The sequence below is a fragment of the Henckelia pumila genome, chromosome 2 (assembly GCF_033568475.1).
Source record: "Henckelia pumila isolate YLH828 chromosome 2, ASM3356847v2, whole genome shotgun sequence".
Classification (NCBI taxonomy): domain Eukaryota; kingdom Viridiplantae; phylum Streptophyta; class Magnoliopsida; order Lamiales; family Gesneriaceae; genus Henckelia; species Henckelia pumila.
In genome coordinates, this window is record NC_133121.1 from 162816352 (window position 1) to 162844016 (window position 27665).

General features: G+C 38.4%; 1 protein-coding gene across 1 annotated transcript; it reads right to left on the minus strand.

Moving 5' to 3' along the window:
• Positions 1-345: 345 nt before the first annotated feature.
• LOC140883259 (uncharacterized) lies at positions 346-3532 on the minus strand. Its single transcript, XM_073289656.1, has 2 exons — positions 979-3532; positions 346-829 (listed from the first exon to the last, which is right to left on the minus strand). Exons 1-2 carry the CDS (start codon positions 3413-3415, stop codon positions 474-476), a joined length of 2793 nt encoding a protein of 930 aa, XP_073145757.1. The 5' UTR covers positions 3416-3532; the 3' UTR covers positions 346-473.
• Positions 3533-27665: the final 24133 nt, after the last annotated feature.

A 27665-nucleotide genomic window follows, 5' to 3' on the forward strand; every position in this document is an offset into this window, starting at 1 on the left:
TTATCCAGAAACACTTGCTACGCCTTGCAAAACAAAATAGATTATAAAAAGAGCTTTTGCAACAAAAACAATGAAAGGCAGCATAAGTTTTAGCTAGAACATCAAATGAATTGGACCGAAGACAGGTGACACTATGCCGCTAAAGTCCAGCGCTGTTAATATGTCGAAAAGAAACATCGTTTGGACATGACATACATAAATCCAATGTAATACTTCTGGAAAATATGTAACCACTAGGCACCCGAGAAGAAAATCCTAAGTCCCCGCCTGCATAAATCCAACTTAAGTTTCTAGTAAGTTCACTATAAGAGCATACAAGCACACCATACAATTATATATAATCTTCGTGCACATTGAAAAACATAAATCCAACTCAAGTTCTTGATTAAAAGTAGGAGCAATTATAAAGTTTTTCGAAAGAAAGATACACACATAGGATGACAAACCAAAAGCTTTCTTCACTGTAAGGAGAATCATTCTGCCAAATAAGCCTTTCGAATCTTGTCCAATTCAAGGACAACATCAGTCATCATCATTCGATCTTTGGGCAACTCCATCGAACATGCTACCCCAATTTCAAGAACAGACTTCAGACAATACTTGATCTTAATCTTCATGTTGTCATCAGTGTCTTCATGAAGATCAAAGATTTGATCCACAATATTCATCTCTTGGCTACGCAAAGCATGGTTAACAAAATGGTGGAGGCTCGGATGAACGTTAAGTGCGACATCGTCTGTTGGTCTTATGTTTGTGAACATCTCCATCACAAGAATCCCAAAGCTATATACATCCCCTTTCATTGTCATGGAGTTGGTCATCCCATACTCTGCAAGAGAATACAAGCACATCACCTAAGATTATTATTACAGAAAAAGTTCATTCCTAACTATTTCCCTATTTTGCAATATTATAGAATATTGAAGCAGAATTTTTTTTTATTCCCTTTTTTGTGGAGTTTGGAAAAATAATATATACCTGGAGGAATATAACCAAAGGTACCCTTGATTGCCACCGAGCTGCTGCTTCCTTCGTATGCTGGATATATGTTCGAAATCACTTTTGCCAATCCAAAGTCGCCGACATGCGCAATCATATTTTCATCCAACAGAATGTTGCTTGGCTTCAAATCCCCATGAATGACGATGGAATTGGTTCCATGGTGTAAGTATTCTACCGCATATGCAACGTCGATGAGAATATTCAATTTTTGAGTTATGCTAAGATTTCTGCCGCTTTCACTTTCGATTTCGTCATGACCATTATGAAACCATTTGTCCAAGCTTCCGTTAGCCATAAATTCATAAACCAATGCCTTGAAATTGTTCCCCTGGAAGTCTATGCTTTCGCACACACTCAATATTTTCAAAAGGTTTCTATGTCTTATTTCTTTTATTGCATTGCATTCAGACATGAAGCTTTTAGAAGCTCCTTTGATGTGAAGATGGAGAACCTTCACCGCAATTGACAGTTGTTTTTCATCAACAATTCCTCGGTAGACAGAACCGAATCGGCCTAAGCCAAGGAAATTGGTTTCTGAGAATCCGTCTGTAGCTTTCAACAGATCTGCATAAGAGAGCCTCAAAAACATGCCTTCAAACAATGGCATCGAAGATTGAATTTTTCGCAATATCCGTCTTCTATGAACGAATATGTAGATGATGCATGAAATTGCAAGGAAGATAACTACTGCACCCAACATGGGGATCAATATTTTCAATAGATTTGAGAAATGTTTCTTCTTGGAATATGTGGTAGATGAGCAGGGAGGAAGGTTTAAGAAATCCAAACCTCCACACAGATTCTTATTTCCTTCCACCGAAATTGCACTTTGGTTTTGAAATACTCCTTGTGTTGGCACTTCTCCTTGCAGCTCATTGAAGGACAGATTCAAATTCTTGAGATATAACTCATTTCCTAGAAAACTTGGGATGGACCCTGATAAATTGTTTTGTGAAAGATCCAAGTCTTCCAAGCCCTTCAAAGCACCAAGCTCCACAGGTATTTGTCCTTGAAGAGAGTTGTTTTCCAGGTGAAGTCGTCCCAGCGCAATGCAACTGCCCAAAGTGCTTGGTATAACTCCTGATAATCTATTGCCAGACAAGTCCAATTCTAGAAGATTATACAAAGAACCTACTTCTGGTGGAATAGAACCGGTGAAAGCATTGTGGGCCAAGTTAAACAAAATGGAAATGGATGAAAGACTGATAACATCTTGAGGTATCGACCCGATGAGATTGTTAAAAGAAAGGTCTATGTATAGCAAGTTGGTGCAATTACTTAGGCTTTGAGGAATCGTTCCTCTCAAGTTGTTATCACTCAAGTCAACATGGTTCAACAATGTCAAGTTCCCAAGAGAAGACGGTATCTCATTCGTCAATCCGTTTGCTTGAAGCTCAATTGCTAGTGCCTTACTTAACTTTCCGATCCCGGAAGGAATAGGACCTTCAAGAAAATTTCCTAGGAAAGAGATACGGGACAGGGCAATGAGGTTCTGAATACCAGAAGGAATGGTTCCCTGTATTAGATTTTCTCCTAAATCCAAGTAGAGGAGCTGACTCGAAAGGTTGGCCATGGATTGTGGCAGAGAACCACTGAAAAAATTATAGGAAGCTTCTACTGCTTTAAGATTGCTACAATTTGTCAAAGTTGAAATTATAAAGCTAACATCCCCCTCTATATTATTAGAAGAAATGAAGAGTTCACGCAGAGATGGAAGTCTATCGAAATATATCTTCATTTTCCCTGTAAAATTGTTTGAGAATAAATGTATATATTCAAGAAAGGAAGCATTGGAAAGTGAAAGTGGAATGGGTCCATGTAAATCATTCTGTGCCAAATGAAAAAACCTCAATTTCGGAAGCGTGAAGCCTATATCCCAAGGAATGTTTCCTTGGAGTCTATTGTGGCCCAACAAGAAATCATATATACTGGAAATATTATATAAACCAGATGGAATTTCACCAATCAACTCATTGTTCAATAAAGTGATAAAGGCTAAGCTCCGGAGATGGACGATCGACTCAGGAATTTTTCCTCGCAACCCACAGTATGAGAGAGCAAGTGAAACAAGATTGGTTAGATTTCCAATAAATGGTGGAATAGTGCCTGAGAGATTGTTTAATCCCAAGCCTAAAACTTCAAGTTTGTACATAGAGCCTAGCTCTGGGATTATGACTCCATTGAGGTTGTTGTCGATCAAATTGATGTAATTGAGATTTGGGCACCGGGAGAGGTTTCTTGGAATCCCTCCACTCAAAGAGTTGTTACTAAATTCGAGGAACACAAGACGCCTCAAACGACCGAATTCTTCCGGGATTTCACCGTAAAAGCTATTGTTTTGTAATATAAACTCTCGAAGAAAAGAAAGATTACCTAAATGAGGTGGAAGAGATCCCACAAGGCCACGGGACATCAAGTTAACAGATACGACTCGGCCTCGATGTTTTCTGCTACACAAAACTCCTTCCCATTCACAAAAATGTACAGTATCATTCCATGACCTCAGAGCCCCTAATGGGTCATCACCAATGGCGTTCTTGAAAGCCAGCAGAGCTGAAAAATCAGTTTCATTGCTCAAGCAAGTCGTAGGAGTGGCGGCGAAATACAAGAACAAGACGCTCAACTCCATCAAATGAGTTTTACTGATAGAAATTATAAGCTTTGCCATTAATGTTAGTTTTTTGGTAAGTACTAACTTGATGGATTTTCCAATTAGTCTAATTCCAACAAGTTGACAACCCATAAGTATTATTGCATGGAATTAATTGCATGAATGCGTGACATTGAATTTGTTAAGTGATGACACATTTGACTTGCATTTGGAACACCTAGTTGTTTAATTTGAAACTTTCTAGAAATATATATATATATATATATATATATATATATATATGAGTTTTGCTATCCTCCCCACATAATGTGTCCACCATGAGGTGACACTCAACTATTGGACGCACAATTCATCACATCCAATAGTTGAGTGTCACCTCATGGTGGGCACATTAGGTGGGCACGGTGAGTGTGCATGATAGCAAAATTGTATATATATATATATATAGCCATACTTTGGTGCATGTATTTTTAATTAAATATATTTGTATATTATATTTTATACGTAAAAATTGATTTGATTAAAATTTTTATTTGTACTTAATATTTATTATATTAGATATATTAAGTAAATTATATATTTCAACGAGAAGAATTAGATAAATTATATTAAGGCAAACAATATCTAAATAATTGTAAATAAATAAATTGATATCACAGAAATTAAATAAATATTTTTTAGCTAAAATTCTGATTTTTGTATACAAAATTTTCTCGATAATATTTTGAAAAAAATATTTTAAAAAAAATAGTTATTGTGATAAAATATTTTTTAATATTTTAACTATGTAAAAATTTAATGAATATATTATTTTAATAAAAAAAATTACGAAAGTTCTACTAAAAATTAATTTCAAATTATATTTATAAAAAAAAAATCATCAAAACACCAATTAAACTCCGCCCTAACGTTTCATATGTTTTCTAATCAACAAATAAAAAATTGAAAGTTTATTTAAACACAATAATTTTATAAGAGAACATGATTAATAAAAAATTGAAAGTCGTTCTTGGTTTTTCTGACGGACAGAAATGATGAAGCTGGTTTTGAAACTAAACTAATATTATTGTTTTAATTAATTTGTATTATCAAAAGACTATTATACCCCTTTTCCATCATAATTTGGTCAAAATTAAGTAGACATTTACCAATTAAGACATTAACAAAAGTTCGTATATCAATTTGAAATTTAACCAATAGTTTATGTACCAAATTAATTTTACTCAAATTTTAAATATGATACTTTTTTTCTTTTTGATTTGGTTTTTTTGCCTTTTTCTTTGTATGAAAGCAAATATATTATCAAATCTCGGTGATTGTAATTTCAACGACATCAATAATATGTACATTTTTCTGATTTCTTTTTATATTTCTGATTTTTGATGATATTTTGTCTTTTAGCAATATGACCTTGATTATTGTATGATGTTCTTCCTTTGTTTTTTCTTCACATTTCGTTTCCGTGACATTTATAATTTTTTTCATTTCTTCAACAAGAATATCTCATTATACATTTCAATAGTAATTTATTTAATTTAAAAGACAAAGGAAGAAAGCATGTAAAAGACATGTAAAATATATACTGTAATAAGAGTTAGATACTCTTATTTATAGGAAGAGAGTCTCAATCCATATAGAATTTTTAATGTATAAGGAAACTAGATCCATGCATATCAATGCAATATTCTGATATGTTTTTAAAATATAAATAAATATATGATAGAATTTTTATCATATCATCAATACTACCTCCCGAAAATATGTGACGACGAGTGAAATGAGGAAGAACTTTGAAATGGTTGACTTTATATTTTAAAGCATGTAAGAAAATATTCTGGTTGTTTGCAATTTTCTTTGAGCGTTCGTGATGGAGTGAGCTTATTGAAATTTTCCAAGTTAATGGACTTCTGAGATAACTACGAATGACGTGAAATTACATTGTGCCGACTAGTCGGGCTTTTGAGATAACCACGAGTCGCGTGGAATTACATTGCGTCGAGCTGGTCGGGCTTTTGTGGGGGTCACAAATGGCGTGGACTTACACATTGCCGAACTGGTCGGGCTTTTTGTAGTGACCCTTACCGAGATCACCTACAAAACAGAACTTAGGCATGCAATTAACTTAATCAAACATTAAATCAAAATAAAATTGCGAAAACCATAAACATTATACAATCCCAAGGAAAGGAATCTGTAAATACCCAAATATTATACAACCAGATCGAACAATGTATAAACCCAATACAACATAATAAAAACCTAGACGAAGCTCCAGCTGGCCAATCACTACCTAGCCCCTCTTGGATCCACCTGCCTCGTCCAACCGCAAACCTGCCCCATGAAAATAGGGTATCCAGAAATACAGAGTACGAGACGTGAGCATAAAATGCTCAGCACGAGAGTATGAGTATACATGCATACAAAGTGAACTCCCTATAGACTCGAGGTCAAGGATCAGATAACAAACACAGACCGGGCCCAGGTATGTAGCACGCTGTGCCGTCGCTTCAGGAGGTGGCTCACATACCGAAAATACCAATAGATACGCGGGACCCAAATCGATGAAAGTCCATCCACTAAAAGGATAGGGTAAACCCTACTAGCAGACATCTCAATAGAGATAGCTCAAGATGTAAATGTATGCAGCATAAAATCATGGCATATAAATCATGTAGTTGTAAGAGTGGGTGCCCAGTGAGCCAACTGTGTGGCTATGGGCTTTGTTGACTCTTTGTATAAACAATCTTTTGTTTAATATTATTTACACTTTTATGGCAATGACTTTATATTACTTCATATTGTTATATTGTGATATACTATTGTTGTTTTGATAAAGACCTTGAATATACTATAGTGTATGTAAGATGTGGTAGAACATGGAGATGTCTATCATGAAATACATCTTATAGTCACTGTATATTCTAAAACCGTTCCTAGTCGATTGAGCCGTCCGATAATAAGGATAAGGATCGCTCGAGTTTGAGACTAGCATTTGCGATGCGGAGTACCACGTTTCATTGGTAGGGAACATGGAGATGTTCGAAGCATGCAAATGGATATTCATAGGATGAATAGTCGAACTACCCTATCCGGACTTTCCAAGTGGTTATCACTTATCGAGTGGATAAAGTCCGCGGTTTTGGTTGTACACCATTAGTCCTTACGACTTGAAACATCATGGAGACTCTATATGCTAGTACTGTGCTTTGACTCGTTTACCGACTCTGAGGGGGTCATCAGGTGTCGAGATTGGGTACAGTTACGACACATATAGGAGTCAATGCATTGTTGTCAAGGATTCACCACATACTTGCGAGTGTGGATATCCTATGCGATCTGAGGAGATATTAGTGTGACAAATCTCTGGCCAGAGTACTTGATGTGATTTAAGAAATGGTTTCTTAGTAGCACATGCGATGTCACTAATTTGATCTTCAAGATGTATTGCATAGTTATCGAATCTTGAGCGACTCTCGATATACCAATGGTTGTTGATTCGATCGGGATATATGGATGAAGGGACCGTACTGTACGTTAACCAAAATCTACTGGTTCTTGTAGGCACTATCAGTGATACCTAGGGAATCATGGGGCGATGTTGCTAGGCGCTTTACCATGATTCGTTGGGCAAGTCGGAAAGTGTTGTTCCGAGTCACAAGGAGTTGTGAGCCCACGGCTAGCTGTATCCCTGAACCATTGAGGGTCACACAGTGTAATGGAGTTTTAATCCCCGTTGAGATAGTTAAATTTAAAGAGTTAAATTTAATGAACTAAGGAGTTGGACTTCTTAAATAAGAGTAAGGGAGTAGGATTTCCTAAAATGACATAGGGATGGACATTTTTGGAAACCACTGAATTCGGATTCAGGAAAATTTATTTTGACTTTAAAACGTGCAGAAATGGTTTCTGTGCACATTGGTGAAATCGTTTCATCAATCGGAGTCACGATGAATTTTATATTAATTTCTGAATGAGCGGGCTTTGCTTGTCGGGCCCCAGCTTATGACTAATGGGCCCTAAGGTGTTAGTGGCCTGCATTATAAATAAGTTATTTCAGTACAGAAATTACACATAACAGGTCATAATTTTTGAGACAGAGCAAAAATCGAACCCTAGCCTCTCTCTCAACAAATCGGCCGAACCCTCCCCCTCTACCCGAGAAATTCCGGTCTGTGATTTTGAATCGCAGTAAGGAATAGCGAATCAGATTCGTTTATTCTCTTCGCAGAAAACTTCTGATAGATTTTCTAGTGCAATCTATCAGAGGGATTAAACCTCTGTTCGTGGACCTGATTGAAGGCGTTCATCGGTTCCAGGGAGAGACAACAAGAGCAGAATTGTTCTGTTGGTGTCCATTAATCTCGTTGCGAGATTTGAGGTAAAATTTATTTAATTGTTATTTAAATTTTACACACACACGTAATTCAATCGATGAACGGTTGATACCCATACCATGGAAACGTTCCATGAAAAATTTTTAAACTTCCGCTGCACCGGTTATCAATCGTAATTGGTCTGGGAACTCGCCAGTTTTCCAACAGTAGTCACATAATACATGCATACTCAGTCAGGATATCTCGAACAGTACTTTCGTACCTCAAATACTAGGCGCGCTCTACCAGCTCTAGGTCTACGCCTATAATCCGCACTACACTGTCAAATGATACTAATATCATTAAAGAGTTATAAAAGCCTTAACTAGGCTATTGCATACTCCTAAATATTTTTAGGAAGCAAAAGTTATACCTTCGTCCGTCGTTAGCCCTTTGCTGTCGATTGCATCAAAACTAGGCCACAGCTCCGCTACGACGCCTGGATCGCTATGCCACTTTCGGAGTCCCAATGGGACGCCTAGAATTCCTAGATCTGAGTTAGAAGGCTAAGGAATCGAGAGAGAAGAGGTGAAAGGTGTGCTCAAATGTGAGCCTCGGCACCCCTATTTATAGACATCGAACATTGCGTCCGATCCTCCATCGTTGCGTCCGTTCTGCCTGACAAACGTTGCGTCCGTTCACCATCGTTGCTTCCGATGGTGCCAATGTCACATCAAGTAGGTAAGCAGTGACGCATTTTTGATGGCACGAACGTTGCATCCGTTCCTAGGACGTTGCTTCCGTTCTGCCTGACCCTCCGGACTATTTCTGATCATTCTGGGTCTAATCCCGGGCTCCGTTAATCCATTAGAAGTCTTCTTAATCATGATTATTGGATTAAATAACAGTTAATCACTAAAACTGGGTACGGGCTACTACATTCTCCCCCACTTAAGATATTTCGTCCTCGAAATCAGATCTTAAGTACCGAATGTAAAACAAGGTGCAAAAATATTCTCTTATTCAAATTGCAAAATTTACAGAGTTTACAACCGAATACAATTCGAAAATGAAATCAAAATAACTCAGGATGTTCTGTGCGCATCCTGGTTTCGAGCTCCCAAGTGGCTTCTTCAGTGTCTCGGCGCTGCCACTGAACTAATACCAGGGAAATGACTTTATTCCGCAAAACCTTATCCTTATGATCCAGGATACGAATAGGTCTCTCAATATAAGTCAAATTCTTATCCACCTGAACCTCAAACCGCTGCAGAATATGAGACGGATCTGCCACATACCGTCGCAACAGAGATACGTGGAACACGTTGTGAATACTGGACAGATACGGTGGCAAAGCCAGACGATAAGCCAAATCGTCAATGCTCTCCAAGATCTCAAACGAACCGATAAATCTGGGAGACAACTTGCCCTTAAGGCCAAATCTGAGAATCCTGCGGAAAGGTGACACCCTCAGAAACACTTTCTCCCCAACATCAAACTGCAGAGGCCTACGCTTAGTGTTAGCATAGCTGGTCTGATGATCCTGTGCAGTCTTAATCCGTTTCTTGATCTGATCAATAACATCTACTGCCTGCTGGATAAACTCCGGTCCCTCAGCCTGCCTCTCCCCCACTTCTTCCCAGAAGAGTGGAGTATGACAAAGTCGCCCGTACAACGCCTCAAAATGTGCCATCCCAATGCTAGTATGATAGCTGTTGTTGTACGCGAACTCAATCAATGGCAAATGATCCTGCCAGGCTGTACCAAAGTCCATCGTGCAAGCTCGAAGCATATCCTCCAAAGTACGGATAGTTCGTTCTGACTGACCATTTGTTTCCGGATGATAGGCAGTACTCAAGCTGAGAGTAGTGCCCATCGCACGCTGAACACTCCCCCAGAACCTAGAAGTGAACCTGGGGTCTCGATCGCTGACAATGCTCACAGGCACTCCATGAAGTCGAACGATCTCCTGAACATACAAACGGGCCATACGATCCACGATGTACTCTCGGTTATAGACAATGAAATGCGCTGACTTGGTGAGTCGGTCCACCACAACCCAGACAGCATCACAATTCCTAGAGAACATCGGCAAATGGGTCACAAAATCCATCGTGATAAACTCTCATTTCCACTCCGGAATAGGCAGACTGTGAAGCAAACCTCCAGGTCATCGGTGGTCTGCCTTGACCTGCTGACACACCAAACATCTCGAAACATACTGTTACACGCTGCGTTTCATCCCCTTCCACCAAAACCGAGTACGTAGATCCTTGTACATCTTGTTGCTCCCCGGATGAATACTCAACTTGGTGCGATGTGCCTGAGACAAGATCTCCTCTCGCAGCTCTTCATCATGTGAAATCACAAGTCTACCAGACAAACACAGAAAACCATCTGACTGATAGTGAAATCCATACGTACTACCCTCGTTGGCTAGACGAGCCAAACGCTAGGTCTTTGAATCCGACATCTGAGCATCTCGAATTCGCGAATACAAAATTGGCTCAGATAATATCGCAAATATCTGGTTACTGTGCATACATTTTTTGTGCTTGAAGGTAAAACAAGAAGAACAACAATCACTGATCGCACTAGACATCAAACAAGTCTGAAGTGCTGACAGTCGCACCTTGCGACTCAAGGCATCAGCAGTGAGATTAGCAGCTCCCGGATGGTACTTAATCTCGCAATCATAGTCCTTAAGCAAGTCCATCAAACGTCTCTGCCTCATGTTCAACTCCGCCTGAGTGAACAAATACTTGAGACTCTTGTAGTCGATGAAGATCTCAAATTTCTCGCCATACAGATAATGATGCCAGATCTTCAAAGCGAACACAATAGCTTCCAACTCCAAATCGTGAACTGGATAGTTGTCCTCGTGCAACTTCAACTGTCTAGAAGCGTATTCTATCACATGCCCATTCTGAGTCAAGACACAACCTAACCCCTGAAGAGAAGCATATGTGTAAACCACATACCCTCCAGATCCTGACGGTAATGCCAACACCGACGCAGAAGTCAACCGCCGTCGAAGCTCACAAAAAAAATCCTCGCACTCCGAGGACCACTCGAAATAAACACCCTTGCGGGTAAGCTGCGTCAACGATCGAGCTAGCTGAGAGAAGTTTAGAATGAAACGACGATAATAATCTGCTAGACCCAAAAAACTACGGATCTCAGCGACCGTCGTTGGATGCGACCAATTAATCATAGCTTCAATCTTGCTCGGATCAACAGAAATTCCATCCCTGGATATGATATGGCAAAAAAAAACCACTCGATCCATCCAGAACTCACACTTGCTCAGTTTGGCGTACAACTGCTCATCCCAAAGAGTCTGCAGTACCACTCGCAAGTGAGAAACATGCTCTTCCGCATTACGCGAATACACCAAGATGTCATCAATAAAGACCATGACAAACTTGTCTAAATACTCACTGAAGACACGGTTCATCAGATCCATAAATATAGCCGGCGCATTAGTCAATCCAAATGGCATCACTAGAAACTCATAATGCCCATAGCGAGTACGGAATGCAGTCTTGGCTATGTCATGATCTCGGACTCTCATCTGATGATATCCATATCTCAAGTCAATCTTGGAGTAAACTAAAGTGCCCTGCAGCTGATCAAACAAGTCATCAATACGAGGAAAAGGATACTTGTTCTTCACAGTAACTCGGTTCAGCTGCCGATAGTCAATGCACAACCGCATAGACCCATCCTTTTTCTTCACAAAAAGAACAGGAGCTCCCCAAGGAGATATACTAGGACGAATGTATCCCTTGTCCAACAGATCCTGTAACTGATTTTTCAACTCGCGCATCTCTGACGGAGCCAGACGATACGGTGCTCGAGAAATAGGAGAAGTACCAGGCATCAACTCTATGCCAAACTCAACTTCCCTAACAGGAGGAAAACCCGGAATATCATATGGAAATACATCTGGGAATTCATCAAGAATAGGAATGCTCTCTATCCCAATGCTCTCAGCGGACAAATCAACTGCATAGATAAGGTAACCTTCCCCGTCAGACTCTAGAGCTCGACAGGCCCTCAAAGCTGATACCAAAAGCATCGTGGGTCGCGCTCCCTCACCATAGAAAAACCAGCTATCACTTCCATCCGGATGAAAGCGTACTAATCTCTGATAGCAGTCCACTAAAGCTCGACAGGTAGTCAGCATGTCTATCCCCAGAATACAATCAAAGTCATCCATCGCAAGAACCATGAGATTCGCTATCAAAATGTTCCCTTCGAACTCTAAAGGAAAACCCATCACTAGACGCTTAGCCAAAGCAGATTGACCCGTCGGAGTAGAAACAAAAATTACTACGTCTAGTGCAATGCATGGTAACTTATGCCTCTTAACAAAACGTGCAAAAATGAAGGAATGAGATGCATCAGTGTCAATAAGTACGATAGCAGGTATACCATAAAGTAGAAATGTACCTGCGATGACCTTCTCATTCTCCTCCACAGCCTGATCATGCCTCAAGGCGAACACCTGGCCAGAAGCCCGCGATCTCAAATGAGAACTCCCAGCAGGCTGTCCCTGCGACCTCTGCTGAACGGTAGCCTGAGAACCAGATCCTGAACCAAAACCGCCTCCCCCAGACTGTGGACAATCCCTCCGGAGATGACCAACCTCTCCACATCGAAAACAAGCTCCAGAAGCTTTGCGGCATCGGTCGGTCGGATGGTTCTTCCCACAATGATCGCACTTGTCATTCTTCCCAAAACGAAAAACACCAGCAGAACCAGAGGAAGAAGAAGTAGATCTGGACTTCTTGAAAGTCTGAGCACGGGGACCCAAAGAACTCGCAAGCCTAGACTGAGAGAAAGAACTATTCCGCCGAATGCTATCATCCGCCTGGTGACAACGGCTCACCAAACCCTCGTAAGTCATGTCATCACCAACCGCCACACGGTCATGAATCTCAGGGTTTAGGCCCTGAAGGAACAGATTATACTTCATCTCAGAGCTGTCGGAAATCTCAGGGCAATAAGACAACAGATCAAAGAACTTCTGTTGATACTCGTCAATAGACATGGCTCCCTGTCACAGACTCAGTAGCTCTCTCGCCTTCGACTGACGGAGTACAGGAGGAAAATACAGCTTCTGAAAAGCTGTGCGGAACTCGGCCCAGGTGGCCACTCCTCTCGCCGTAACAAAGGGTGCAGAAGTAAACCTCCACCACCTACGGGCTCGCCCATCCAGAAGGTAACCCAGTGTCTCCATCTTTTTCTCCTCAGTGCAGTGGAAAGTTTGGAAAGTCTTCTCCATGCAGTCTAACCAGTTTTCCGCATCTTTTGGAGACTCGCCTCCAACCAAGGGCTTAGGACCTATCTGCAAGAACCGATGCACACTGAAACGATCCTCATCACGTCGACGATGATGACGCTCCCGACGACGCTCACGGTCATCGTCTCCCCAGCGTCCACCTCCACTACCATAGCTACTCTGATCATCATAGTTTGCCATCTACAAAAGTACCTCACGGTTATCTTATGCAGAATCTAAATTCCCAAGAATACTATGCATGCTCTGATACCATAAATGTAGTGACCCTTACCGAGATTACCTACTAAACAGAACTTAGACATGCAATTAACTTAATCAAACAGTAAATCAGAATAAAACTGCGGAAACCATAAACATTATACAATCTCAAGGAAAGGAATCTGTAAATACCCAAATATTATACAACCAGATCGAACAATGTATAAACCCAATACAATAGAATAAAAACCTAGACGAAGCTCCAGCTGGCCAATCACTGCCTAGCCCCTCTTGGATCCACCTGCCTCGTCCAATCGCAAACCTGCCCCATGGAAATAGGGTATCCAGAAATACAGAGTAAGAGACGTGAGCATAAAATGCTCAGCACGAGAGTATGAGTATACATGCATGCAAAGTGAACTCCCTTTAGACTCGAGGTCAAGGATCAGATAACAAACACAGACCGGGCCCTGGTATGTAGCACGTTGTGTCGTCGCTTCAGGAGGTGGCTCACATACCGAAAATACCAGTGGATACGCGGGACCTAAATCTATGGAAGTCCATCCACTAACAGGATAGGGTAAACCTTACTAACACACATCTTAATAGAGATAGCTCAAGATGTAAATGTATGCAGCATAAAATCATGGCATATAAATCATGTAGTCACATAATACATGCATACTCAGTCAGGATATCTCGAATAGTACTTTCGTACCTCAAATACTAGGCGCGCTCTACCAGCTCTAGGTCTACGCCTATAATCCGCACTACACTGCCAAATGATACTAATATCATTAAAGAGTTCTAAAAGCCTTAACTAGGCTATTGCATACTCCTAAATATTTTTAGGAAGAAAAAGCTCTACCTTCGTCCGTCGTTAGCCCTTTGCTGTCGATTGCATCAAAACTAGGCCACAGCTCCGCTACGATGCCTGGATCGCTATGCCACTTTCGGATTCCCAATGGGACGCCTAGAATTCTCTAGATCTGAGTTAGAAGGATAAGGAATCGAGAGAGAAGAGGTGAAAGGTGTGCTCAAATGTGAGCCTCGGCACCCCTATTTATAGACATCGAACGTTGCGTCCGATCCTCCATCGTTGCATCCGTTCTTCCTGACGAACGTTGCATCCATTCCTAGAACGTTGCTTCCATTCTTCCTGACCCTCCGGACCATTTCTGATCATTCTGGGTCTAATCCCGGGCTCCGTTAATCCATTAGAAGTCTTCTTAATCATGATTATTGGATTAAATAACAGTTAATCACTAAAACTGGGTACGGGCTACTACACTTTTGAGGGAGGCCACGAGTGGCGTGGGCTTACACATTGCCAAATTGATCGGGCTTTCGAGGAAGGCCACGACTGGCGTGGGCTTACACATTGCCTAACTGATCGGGCTTTTGACAGAGGCCATGAATGGCATGAGCTTACACATTGCCGAACTGGTCGGGTTTTTTAGGGAGGCCACGAGTGGCGTGGACTTACACTTGCCGAACTAGACAGGCCTTTGTGGTTTTCCAAGTTGTGTTGGACTTATAATGTGTCAAGTCGTAGATTTGGCCTTATTGCTAGATTGCATGCCCGATATGATATAATTGGGCCTTACTGCGAGATTGCATGCTCGATATAATAGAATAGGGTCTTACTGCGAGATTGCAATCCCGATATTGTAGAATGGGGCCTTACAGCTAGATTTCATATCCGATATTATAGAATGGGGCTTTACAGCGAGATCGCACGCCCGATATAATAGAATTGAACCTTACTGCAAGATTGCATGCCCGATATCTCTCTCATTTTGTCGATGATATGACTTTGGATATATATGTCAAATAATCATATTTTATTATTTAACCAAAGAAACGAATTAAAACAGTTACCAATCATGATCTCCACCGTTCAGTATGCGAGTCCTGATGTCATGAACATATTTTATAATTTTTGAATCAATCCAACGGTTAGATTTGTCGTAATTGTTTTTTCAAAAATCCTGATTCTACAATAACTCAATAAATATATCCACTGTCCAGAAGTTGCGACATGATGTTCCAAACACACTGTGTAAATTTTGCATAATTATAACGGTTAGATATTTTCCCCAAATGCTTCTGCAATCAAGACGCACAGAAACCATACGAGATGTGCAGCTTGTGTTCGACGGTCAGAATCTGGTCCTGCAAGCGACCAATCATGATCTCCACCATCCAGAATTTAGATCACACAACCGTAGACGTTCATATTTTCATGTTAGCTGATGCATAGGACTATGCTAAAATCCAAAAATTCTTCTTCTCTTTTCTTCTATATTTTCCTCCTTTTTTCGTTCTTGAGTCAACCGTAAAGAGTAATCGTGGGTTTAGTTTCGTTCCCATAGAAGGTGTCAATTGATGTGTTAAAAAATTTTGCATCAAATAAATTACCTCGAACCGATATTCAGCGAACCAATTTATTCAATAAACCGAGCCAAGTGGGATCGGATGATCCGATCTGCTACACGTAAAAAAATAACTCGACACCTATTTCCCACTGAGTTCGGACGATCCGAACTGGCCCTATCCTTCCAAAATTCTCAGGCCCTCGGGGCCTTGCGGACGTTGCGGGGCTGATTTTTTTTTTTGACCTGCTTCGTATAATCATGACACCTTAATCATGTTTTACCAATCTAAACATGTAAAATGAAACTCTGGTCACTACAAATTTTTCATTATAGGTATGATCGGATAGATTTATCTCACGTATATAGATCTGTGACACCGTCTCACACGAGACCTACTCTTTTTCAAAATGTCTTTTATTTTTATATTCTATTCACGGTTAATTCATTATAATAAATGATTCGGTTTTCATTGCGATCATTAATGAAATTTCATCTAGATATTTTTATGCATACCTCTTGAGCATCCAATAAATGATATGAAAAGAACAATTATTTGTCTATTCTTCATACCTTTAATCCATTTTATTATATACTAGTAAGGAACACGTGCTTCGCACCTGAAAGCACTTTGCTTGTGCAACATTAACTATTCAATTGAATAAAAAATGATGGTTAAGTGAAATATTTTGAAATGAAATAATAGTAAGACAAATATGGCTAACAATATCCATAAATTCATTGGTTTTTAAAAAATATTCATGACTTACAATTCTTGATCTTTTTTATTGTTTATTTGTGTCTTTTGATTGGTTATGTTGCTGACATATCTATATTTTTATTATATTCAAGCTTGATGCCTATGATGTGTTAGTCAACATAATGATCTCCGATTTTTTCTTATTTTGGCATTAATATGTTGAATCTTCTATTTTAGTAACTTAATTAAAATAATTAATGTGTTTATATCACTTATTATTTCTATTCTCTAACTTACTTTTAATTGATTTTAAATAGTGATATATGCTCTTTATATGTTACAAAATGTGTTATGAATTTCGAATATTCATCGATAACACTGTCTAATTCATATTATTTTAAGAAGAGTGATTTAGTTCGATATTACACAAGAAATATAACATACCCTATTTCTTTGTTTTATTACATCTCGTGTTTTACAAACTATAGTTATAAATATTGGTTCAATTATATAATTACCAATAAACTAAATAAAAGGTGAAATTTTTTGTAAATATGAATATAATCACATCATAGATTTTATAGATTTATGAAATTTTATATTTATAAATATTTTTTCACATCGGAGAAAGTAATTAATTATTGACTTCTCAATATCAATTCATGTCATATTACCTCCTTCTCATTGAAAAATCATCCTTCAAGTAGTATATTTAATTTTTTGTTCTATAAACTAATTGTTAACCACTCTTAACTTCTCTTATTCCTTTTCTTCTTGTATAATCCAGTAAAGAGAGTTTTGTACCATAATTGTTATCTGGTGTGAAAACTTTCAAATATAAAATAAAACAAAAAATGAAACAATGGAATATGTACCCAGTAAAATACATCTGATTATGCATAAATAATTTTGTTATGCTACCCATCCACTATGCCCACCTCAATGGTGCTCACAAAGGTGGTCACGATAGGTGAGAAACATAACTAATATATAATTTTGATTTGTTGCTCACCCATCGTGCTCACTTTGTGAAATGCTGACGTCTTTCAATTGTTTATGGGAAGTTATCAATAATCTTTAGATTTCACATGAATAGTGTAAGCAATTCGCATGCTAGGTATATTAGAGTAATGTTTGGTTCAAGAGTTGAAGGACGTCAGCATTTCAGAATTATCATATCTCCATCCATTATTATTTAACCAACATTCAATTTCATACACTATCCATTTGAAATCTCGATATTGTTGATAACTTCCCATAAAAAATGTATTTATTACCTCTTCGAGTTTTCAAATCTTGAGAGCATTTACCCTAAAAGCATGTATGAACAAGGTTATGATGCTCAATATTTGAATATCAGAATCACATACAGATTATCAAGAATAAAAAGAATTTAATTGCATATACCAACTCTATGAAATTCCAAAATTGCTAAAAATGCCCTATGAAAAATGAATAAAATTCTATTAATTCCTCGTGTTTTAAAGTTTTGTGCATATATATCTTCATGTTTTCAAATTTTGATTGTACATCCCTTGTCCGTACATAAATTTTCATGGATATATGTGCTCAAAATATGAAAACATGAGGAGACAATAGTCGTAGGATGTTTTCAGCAATCTCGTGATTTTACATGGATAATATATGCAATTAACCTAATAAAAAAATTACCGCTATTGATTGAATTCAAGCATTGAACCAAAAATTTTATCTTCACTACATCAACAAATAAAGATTAAATCGAATCAGATGCATAAAAAATATAGAAGTGATATTCTCCTGCATAACTGTTGAAAAAGGAAAGTAGAGAAAAGAGAAAGAAGCTGCGCGAGGAAATCTTCTTCATTGAACTCCAAAAAACTAACTACAAGTTTGTACAAACTTTTATATTTATACCTACATCTAAAAAAGAAAAACACGCTTTTAGAATACATTTTCAACTTTTAACACTCCCCCTCAAGCTTGGTATATGTTCGGCATTCCAAGCTTGGATAATAAATAATGGTGTTGGCTTTTTCCTAAAGCCTTTGTGAACACATCTGCTAGTTGATCATTTGTTGAAACATAGGCTGTTTTATGAGTTTCTCCTGTATTTTCTCTCTCACCATATGGCAGTCTATTTCAATATGCTTTGTTCTTTCATGGTACAGTGAGTTTGCAGCTATTTGCATTGTAGCCTTGTTATCACAATGAAGTGTGGTTGGAAACTGTAGCTTCACTCCCATATCCTGCAATATCCCAATGATCCAGATAATCTCACATGTTTTTGTAGCCATTGCTCCGTACTATGCTTTAGCTGAATACCTTGATACTGTGGATTGTTTCTTTGTCTTCCAAGATATTATAGAATCTCCTAGTTTTACACAATAACCAGTAACAAACTTTCTACTCATCGGACATTTAGCCCAATCTGAATCACAATATGCATTCAATGTAAATGAGCTTTGAGCAGATAAAAAAATCCCAAATCCTGGTGTATTCTTCAAATACTTCAAAATTCTAATGGTTGCATCCATGGATGATATTAACTTTATAGACCCATTTATTGCCAATCACAGATCTACCAGGAGGAAGTGAAACAATATCCCAAGTCCGATTGGCTTCCAAAGCTGCAATTTCTATATCCACAGCTGATTGCCAACGTGGATCATCCATTGCCTCGTGATAACTCCTAGGTTCCTTAATATGGGATATGAAGGACAAAAAATCCTGAAAGGATGGAGATAAATGGTAGTATGATACGTAATTAGCAAGAGAATACATGAAAGAAGCAGAATTTCTAATGGAGGAACATGTGTAGTCACTGGACCATATAGGAGGTTTAGATAGGCGAGAAGAACTCCTGACTTCTAGAGTAGGTTATAAATATTGAAAATTTGGATCAGTATCTTCAGGTGGAATCAAGGATGGAACTATAGATGAACTAGGAACATAATCTGTCACATGGACAGAAGGAAAAACGGGAGAATTGTCTTTCTTGTATGAAAAAGAAAAGATATACTCATGAAAGGAGACATCACGTGACACAAAGAATCTGTTGGAGCTTAAGTCGGGAACTCTATATCCCTTTTGGGAAGTAGAATATCCAAGGAAGACACATTGAGACGCCCGAGGAGAGAGCTTATTACCTCGAGGAAAAATGTAGGCATAACATAGACAACCAAACACACGAAGATGAGAGTATGAAGAAACTCGATGAAAAAATATTTCATAAGGTGTTTTGTTTGAAAAAAGAGGAGTTGGTATTCGATTGATCAAATATACAGCTGTAAGAACACAGTCACCCCAGAATTTTGAAGGCAAAGAAGCTTGAAGTTTCAGTGAACGAGTAATTTCTAAAATATGTCTATGTTTTCGTTCAAACACACCATTTTGTTGAGGTGTGTAGGGACAAGACCTGTGGTGGATTATTCCTAATGAAGATAAGAAAGTAGTGCATTCCAGGTTAAAAAATTCAGTACCATTATCTGTTCGAATTGTTTGGATAGAGGCAGAAAATTGGGTTTTAATAAGAGCTACAAAATTCTTTATCATGGTTAAAGTGTCTAGTTTAGAATGCATTAAGTAAACCCAGGTTGCTCGGGTAAAATCATTTACAATGGTGAGAAAATAATTCTCTCCATTATAGGTGGTAGACTAAAAAGGACCCCAAAGATCCATGTGGATTAATTGAAAAACCTGACTTGAGTGTGAAGGGCTGACTTTTGGAAAACACATCCTTGTTTGCTTAGATTGTGGACATATTTGACAACGATGAAGAACAAAATCATGTGATAAGAAAGGTAGTAATCTCATCCGAGATAAAGATACATGACCAAGGCATTGATGCCAAGTAAATTCATTAGATACATAGAATTTGTAATGTTCAAAGTATTACAATGGGCTGTAAGACACGTTTTATTTGAAACATAAGAACTAACAACATTTGGATTAAAGATGGAAATATCTAAATGATAAAGGCCATTCTTTACTCTACCAATCCCCATTGTCTGCCCAGTGCATATGTCCTGAAATAAACAAAATTTAGGGTGAAAAGTAATGAAACAATGATGAGCTTTGGTGAATTGAGACACAGATAGCAGGTTGAAGTGAAATTGAGGGATGCATAAAACATTATGTAAGCTAGGCAATATCAGAAGCGATGTTCACCGATCTCATATTAGTAACCTTAGTTTTGTAACCATTTGGCAATTCGACAACCCCGTTAGAACCAACATAAGGTACCACATTATATAAATTAGCACCATATCCAATCATGTGGTCATTAGCTCTAGTATCCACTATCAAATTCAAACACAAATATTCATGACAAGTACCTGCCATATTAGCCGAAGCTATGATAGACTCAGTAGGTTTTTCTTTCTCCAACAACTTCAAGATTGCAGCATATTGTTCTGGCGTGAAAGTGACTCCAGTAACTCCTGGAGGATTTGCTTGAGGTGCTGCCCCATTTTCTAAAATAGTCATGTTAGCCACATTCCGTCCTAGTTTGCCCTGTTCCTGCTGTGGGCCTTTATCAACCCGTTGAATCGAACCTTATTTCTGACCCTTATACATTCGATGATCTATAGGATATCCTACCAACTTAAAACATCTGGACTTAGTATGGCCGGGCCAGTTACAATACTCACAAATCATAGGGTTTTTCTTCCTGTCTTGTGATGAGTAGAAGGCTGCATTAGGAGGCTCATTTAAAATAGGAGTCATATTTAGCAAATTTCTATGAGATTCCACTTGAGCAATAATAGCAAAAGTCTGCCCAACAGATAGAAGGGGTTGCATCATTAGAATTTGGCTTCGAACATGTATGTAACTCTCATTCAATCCCATCAGAAATTGAAGAAGTTTTTGTTGTTGATCATGTGCTAAATAATTCTTAGCCACTTCACTGGAGCAAGAAGGCAGAGTAACAAGGGAAGAATATTCATCCCACAATTTCCGTAATCTTGAGTAATATGCAGAAATGGTGCTTTGACCTTGCACCAGCTTACCAATGTTCCGATGTAAAGAAAAAATCCTAGAACCATTCACTTTATCAAATCTCTCCCGTAAATATTCCCAAACTCCTTGCGCATACGTGGAATAAACAATCCCACTGAATATTTCCTTCGATACACCATTCATGATCCATGACAATACGATTGCATTGCATCGTTCCCACTGCTTCAAGATATCAGATCCTAATTCAGGTTTCTTACAACTCCCATCAATGGATGCCAACTTATTCTTAGCTCGTAATGCAATTACCATGGCGCGACTCCAGATTCCATAGTTTTCAGTTCCAATTAATTGCTTAGAGATTAAATTGATACCTAGTGTGTCGGATGGAAGTATGTAAAGTGGATCAGGTACATCAATCGTAGCTGCGGTAGTTCTGGATCCAGAAGCCATCAATCGCGAGAAAAAATTTCACATTAATGAGCGAGAAAAAATTGAGATGCGATTGGAGCTATGCAACCGAAATCTCAAATTGAATTATCAATTTTGCGGAATCACAGGAAAAAAAATTGAGAGACCTAGTTCTCTCATACCATGTTAGAAATTGAGATTAAGACCTAACTCACCTCAAAAGCTAGCTCAAGAGGTGAGGATTGCTTTTATTTATATAAAGAACTCCAACGAACTCTATCCTAGAACGTGGAGATATTAATGGGTGACCTAAATATAGGCAGCCCAATTATGGTCAGTCCAACACACACGGAGGGTCTGATCTCTCATACCATTTTGAAAATGGAAATTAGAGAAAAGAGAAAGAAGCTGCGCGAGAAAATCTTCTTCATTGAACTCCAAAAAACTAACTACAAGTCTGTACAAAATTTGATATTTATACCTACATCTAAAAAAGAAAAACACGCTTTTGGAATACATTTTACAACCTTTGACAATAACAAACAATAACATGCAGCAACCGTATCAATGTTGTCAAAACAATCTCAACATCGACTGCATGACTATACGGTAAAAAAACGTACTGAGCATGGTATTAGATGCACAACAAGGAATCAGATGTACCCTTTTAACTTGTTTTAAATCCATACAAAACACTCCCAAAATACTGGTCAAATTGTCAAGGCACTGAAATCTGAATGATAGCTTAAAGGTTGAACCAATTTTCATAATACAAAACCAATTGGAACTCAAAATATAACACTATAAAAAGGAGGTCACTCAGCACTTACAAACGGTGCTCCTAAATCAATGCCGATACTCGAGCAATGAATGAAGAAGACCAGAAAGCTAGCTCCGGACACAGTACACTAACCGTCATCACAAATAATACGCACATCAATCAAATGACGAACTCAATTCATCTTATACAACAAACACCTATCGCATACATTGACCAATAGCCCAAATGAATAAAGTTCTAGATATTCTAGATATTTATTACCTTTATAATAATATTTAAATTATTTTAATCATAAATGATATTTCATAATAAAGACCATTTGATAATAATTAAAAACTTTGAATTATAAATAGGGAAAATTGCATATACTACCCTCGTGATAGCTCGAGTTAGCGTAAATCCCCCCGTGAAAAAGTATCACAAGCCCAAATTTATGAGTCCAAGACACAAGGACCCAAGCCCGCGAAGCACTCTTAAAACATCGATTTTATAGATGTTTAAGGAGTGCTTCGTGGGCTTGGGTCCTTGTGTCTTGGGCTCATAAATTTGGGCTTATTTTATTAATTAACAAATTGGGCTTCCACTAGTCTATATCAATATCTATATCTATATCTATATTCTATATATATACCTATAAAAGTATGGATATTGGAGAGTGTTTTCTAATTGTGAATTGACGCATTTAACCTCCCACTAAATTACCCACATTTTTCTCAACTAACTATTTCCACTAATATATATAATTACTTGCCATTAAAACATAAAAAATCAATATTTTTTATAAATTTTTCCACCAATATAATTAATTATCATTAAAACATAAAAAATCAATATTGTTTATAAATTTTCCCACTAATATAATTAATTCTTTATAAATTTTCCCACTAAAATAATTAATTGTCATTAAAACATCAAAAAATCAATATTGTTTATAAAATCAACTTTTTATCCACACACTTCTATGTTTAAATATAAAACTTCTATAGTTACATTATATTTTTCATTTATTCAATAGTTAATAATTTATAATTAGTTATAATGATAACTAATTAGTGGAAATGATAATAAGTTGTCATATGTATATGCCGTGAAAATTTGAGAATTACTTTAAAATAAATTTCACATGAACCGTTGACAAACGTTAGAAATAGATAGATTTTTTTTCAAATCTAAAAGACATGAGAATTTATATTGCTCCACTTTCAACTTTAATTTCATGGACAAATTAATTAACCGTGTATATTTAATTCCTGCTCATATTAATTATATATTTATTTCAATCTAGATTACAATTAGCTTGCTATTTTTGATTGTTATGTTATACACACTTCTATGTTTAAATATTAATTATTATTAGGTTGACTCACCAACTACTTATCCACATTTTCCTTAACTTAGCATTACCGCTAATTAATTATTATTATTATAACTAATAACTATCTATAAATTGAAAAAAAATAATTAAAAATCAAACTTAAAAAAAATATCTATAAAATGAAAAAAATAATTAAAAATAAAACTTTAAAAATCAATATGACGCAGTATGAAGAATTAGATAGATTTTTTTTTTGAAATTTAAAAGACATGATGTTGGGATCGGTTCAGAGGGTAGAGGGGGGGTGAATACACTCTGAAACTTTTCTTCTTCTTCTTTAAAATGATCAAGTGAGGTTTAGTTCACTTAATCTGTTTTCTCAACTTCTAAAACGTTTTGAACAACTTAAATAGTGCGGAACTAGTTCAGAGGTTTTAGTGATGCAAAGTTTATAAAGCAATGTATGAGCAGGATGTAAGATAAATGGCAGTAAAGGCTAAAGCACGATTTTATGGAAGTTCGAAGGCTTAATCCTTCTACGTCTCCCCTTCTTCCACTTAGGAAGGAATTCACTAGAAGACTTTGGTTATTACAACGTCTTGTAATACACCCACTTCAGACTTAGGACTTATCCAATGCCTAATCCGAAACTCCTAGATTTACACAGATAAGATTCTCAGTTCTTATCAGACTGGTGGAAGCTTTCAGAGCCGCTTCAAGTCTTTTCAATACTGAGTATAGTTGAGTTGAGCTTCTCAGACTGCAGAGCGGTCGAGAGGCTTGGAAACCCTAGGATGATCCTTGATGATCAGATACGTGAACTATAAGCGAGGGTTTATTTGAGCAGCAGATGAATGATCTTGTGAGTGTGCTCAAGTATATCAGATGAGGACTTCTGATATTACTCAAGTGATTGAAATGTCTCTCTTCGTTGTCTCGTATCACTTGTTGTTGTTCCTTTTTTTTGTTGTTATTGTTGTTGTTGTTGTTGTTGTTGTTGTTGTTGTTGTTGTTGTTCACTTCTTGAGCAATCCTCCCTTTAAATAGGTCAATCATCAACGTCTTTATTTTGAACGTTCTGATGCTGCATTGAATGCACATTTAATGCTCATAAATGCATTGATGATTCTGCATGAGGATCGTACACTGCAGACAACTTCCAGGGTCCAAAACTGGAATAAACGGTCGAGTGCTTTATCTGCAGTCATTCTGTGTTTTTGCCATTTTGGTACAACCTGTTGTCTTGATTTGCAGGAGTCAACAAATCTTCTGATACGCCGGTTCTGCTTTTAATAAAGGATCCTGCAAAGAACATCTTGTCACAGGTACTTGTCTCGAGATATCTTGATAGGCAGTTGGCATTCTACCGGTAGGGATATTTGTCCTCTGCTGGTTTGAATAACCAGTCGATAGGCTTGAGACTTCAACCGGTCGAGAGACATAGGCGGTTGACAAGCTTCCGGTAGATGGATTTCGATTGACAAGCTTCCGGTAGATGGATTTCGATTGACAAGCTTCCGGTAGAAGTTGTAGTAGATTCCTGAAATACAATGGTTGGCAGCACATTCCTATACAATGAGTTGTTGTTTGTTATCACCAAAATATCGGATTCAACAATTTCCCCCTTTTTGGTGATGACAAAACTTAAGTGCCCCAAGAACAATATGAAAGCAGTAAATGAATTTCATTAAGTACAATAAACATTTTTATTACACCTACAGAAGAAAGTCAAAATGAGATGCAGCTGAGATAAGTGAAGATTGTTCATCTTTTGAACCAACTGGCTCCTCCCGACCTATCGCCTGACCTGTCGCCTTCTCTTCTTCTTCTGTCGGCTTCTTCCTTTCTTCTGGACTCTTCTTCTCGTCTTCTTGCCTCTGCTGCTCTACGTTGCTCTTCTTCCCCCTTTTTGGCATCACCTTGGTTGAGTCGAACGATGATCTCAGTGAGTTGAGTGCCAAGGCAGGATTGCATATTGTCAATCTTTGCATCGAGTTGAGCAAGTAGAGTAGCTTGCATAGTGTCCATCCGATCATTCAACTGCTTTTGAAGGCGATTTTCGGATCGGACAACTTGTTCAGAGACGGTAGAGAGCGTGTTGATTTGAGTGCGATGATGATTAGTGATCTCTGTGGTCATACGAGCAAGGTCTCGAGACACGGTCTCGAAATGCCGAATCATCGTCTGGCGTGAATTATCAACGGAGAAGGAGGAGTTAGTGATATCTTGAGAGAAGGACCTAACCGTTTGCGTGAGCTCATGTAGCCTATTAATCAAGGTATGATCTAGAGCTGCGGCCATGGCGTCAATCAAAGACTCATCAGTCTGAAGCATTTGCCCTTGTTGGTCATTTCTTGGTGAAACCGGGCTAGACTCACGATGATGTAGTGATGGTGATCTGGCTGGAGAGCTAGATGATGGATCCTCCAATAATGGTACAGTTGGAGATGTAATAGTCTCGACTGCAGCCAATATGGTTGGTGGAGTATCAGGATCAGCACTTGGTTCATCCATAATGAGATCTTCCATAAACTTTTCAGTGGATGGAGACGGTTGATGTGCTTGATCAGCATCAGTCACTTGCTGTACTGGAGATGCAGGTGATACAATAGTGCTTGGTGTCTCCATTGGGGGCACTATTGCTGCACTACTGCAAGGAGCCTCTGTCACAGAGGTGACAGGTATCTCTTGTGCAACCACTTCTGAAACATCTTGTGGATGACTTGGAGAGGTGAGAGCGGTCGTCACTGGAAAGGAGTGAGCAATCACAACTACTTCCGGTTGAGTGACTGCTTGGACTGCGGTGGAGGAGGGGTCGACCGATGAAGAGGCTGCCACACTCGATTTTAGAGCAGATGATTGAAAGAGTTCGGCAGTGATGAGATCGGTCAGAATCCCATCTGAAGAAGAAAAGCATAGACGTCTTCCTCACCCTGATCTTGAGTGAGAAAGGTCTTCATCATCACTTGTCCTTCCAGCACATAAGCTTGTAAACAGGCTGCTGAAGCTGGTGTGTTGTCAATGTTGAGAGCTTGATAGTGCTGAAGCAGTTGAGTGATTTGACGTAGACTATCCTGTAGTCCAGTCAAAATCACAAAGTCATCGGCAGCGGTAGAACTCTTAGAGTTGAAATTCTTGACACGCTCATTAATTAACAGAGATAGCAGGCTTCCTCGAAGCTTCAAGTCTATAAGCTGTCTTCTTCCCAAAGTCTCCACGATGTCTTTAGTATCAGCAAATAGAAGCATCTTTTGCTCAATAAGGTTTAGAGATTTCCATTTAGGAAATATTTGAGCCAGAGTCAGGTGTGTGCGGGAGTGATGCCATCTGTCAAAGCGTTGTAGGTGACGCTTGACAGTGCGGAGGACGTGTGAGATGATCAGATTGAGCTCTATCGTAGCTGCTGGTTGAGCCTTGGGTGTGTAGATCATCACACCTTTCCCTTTGTCTTTGGGATCAGCTAGAGTGACCTTAGGAGCTGATAAGGCACCTTCCCGGATTGTCACACCCTTTGTAGGATGAGGAGCAGTAGAAGCAGCAGCGGTAGTGGTCTCGACCGTTGGCAGGGTAGGAGCAAGGCCAGACAGAGACTTTAGCTTCTTGTGCTGCCTCTTCTTCTCGCCTGCAGGCGTAGATGACACAGCTGCTTTGGATAGAGAAGGAGATGATTTGCTGAAAGCTTGAATCAGTGGAACATTCTCACGTGATTCGTC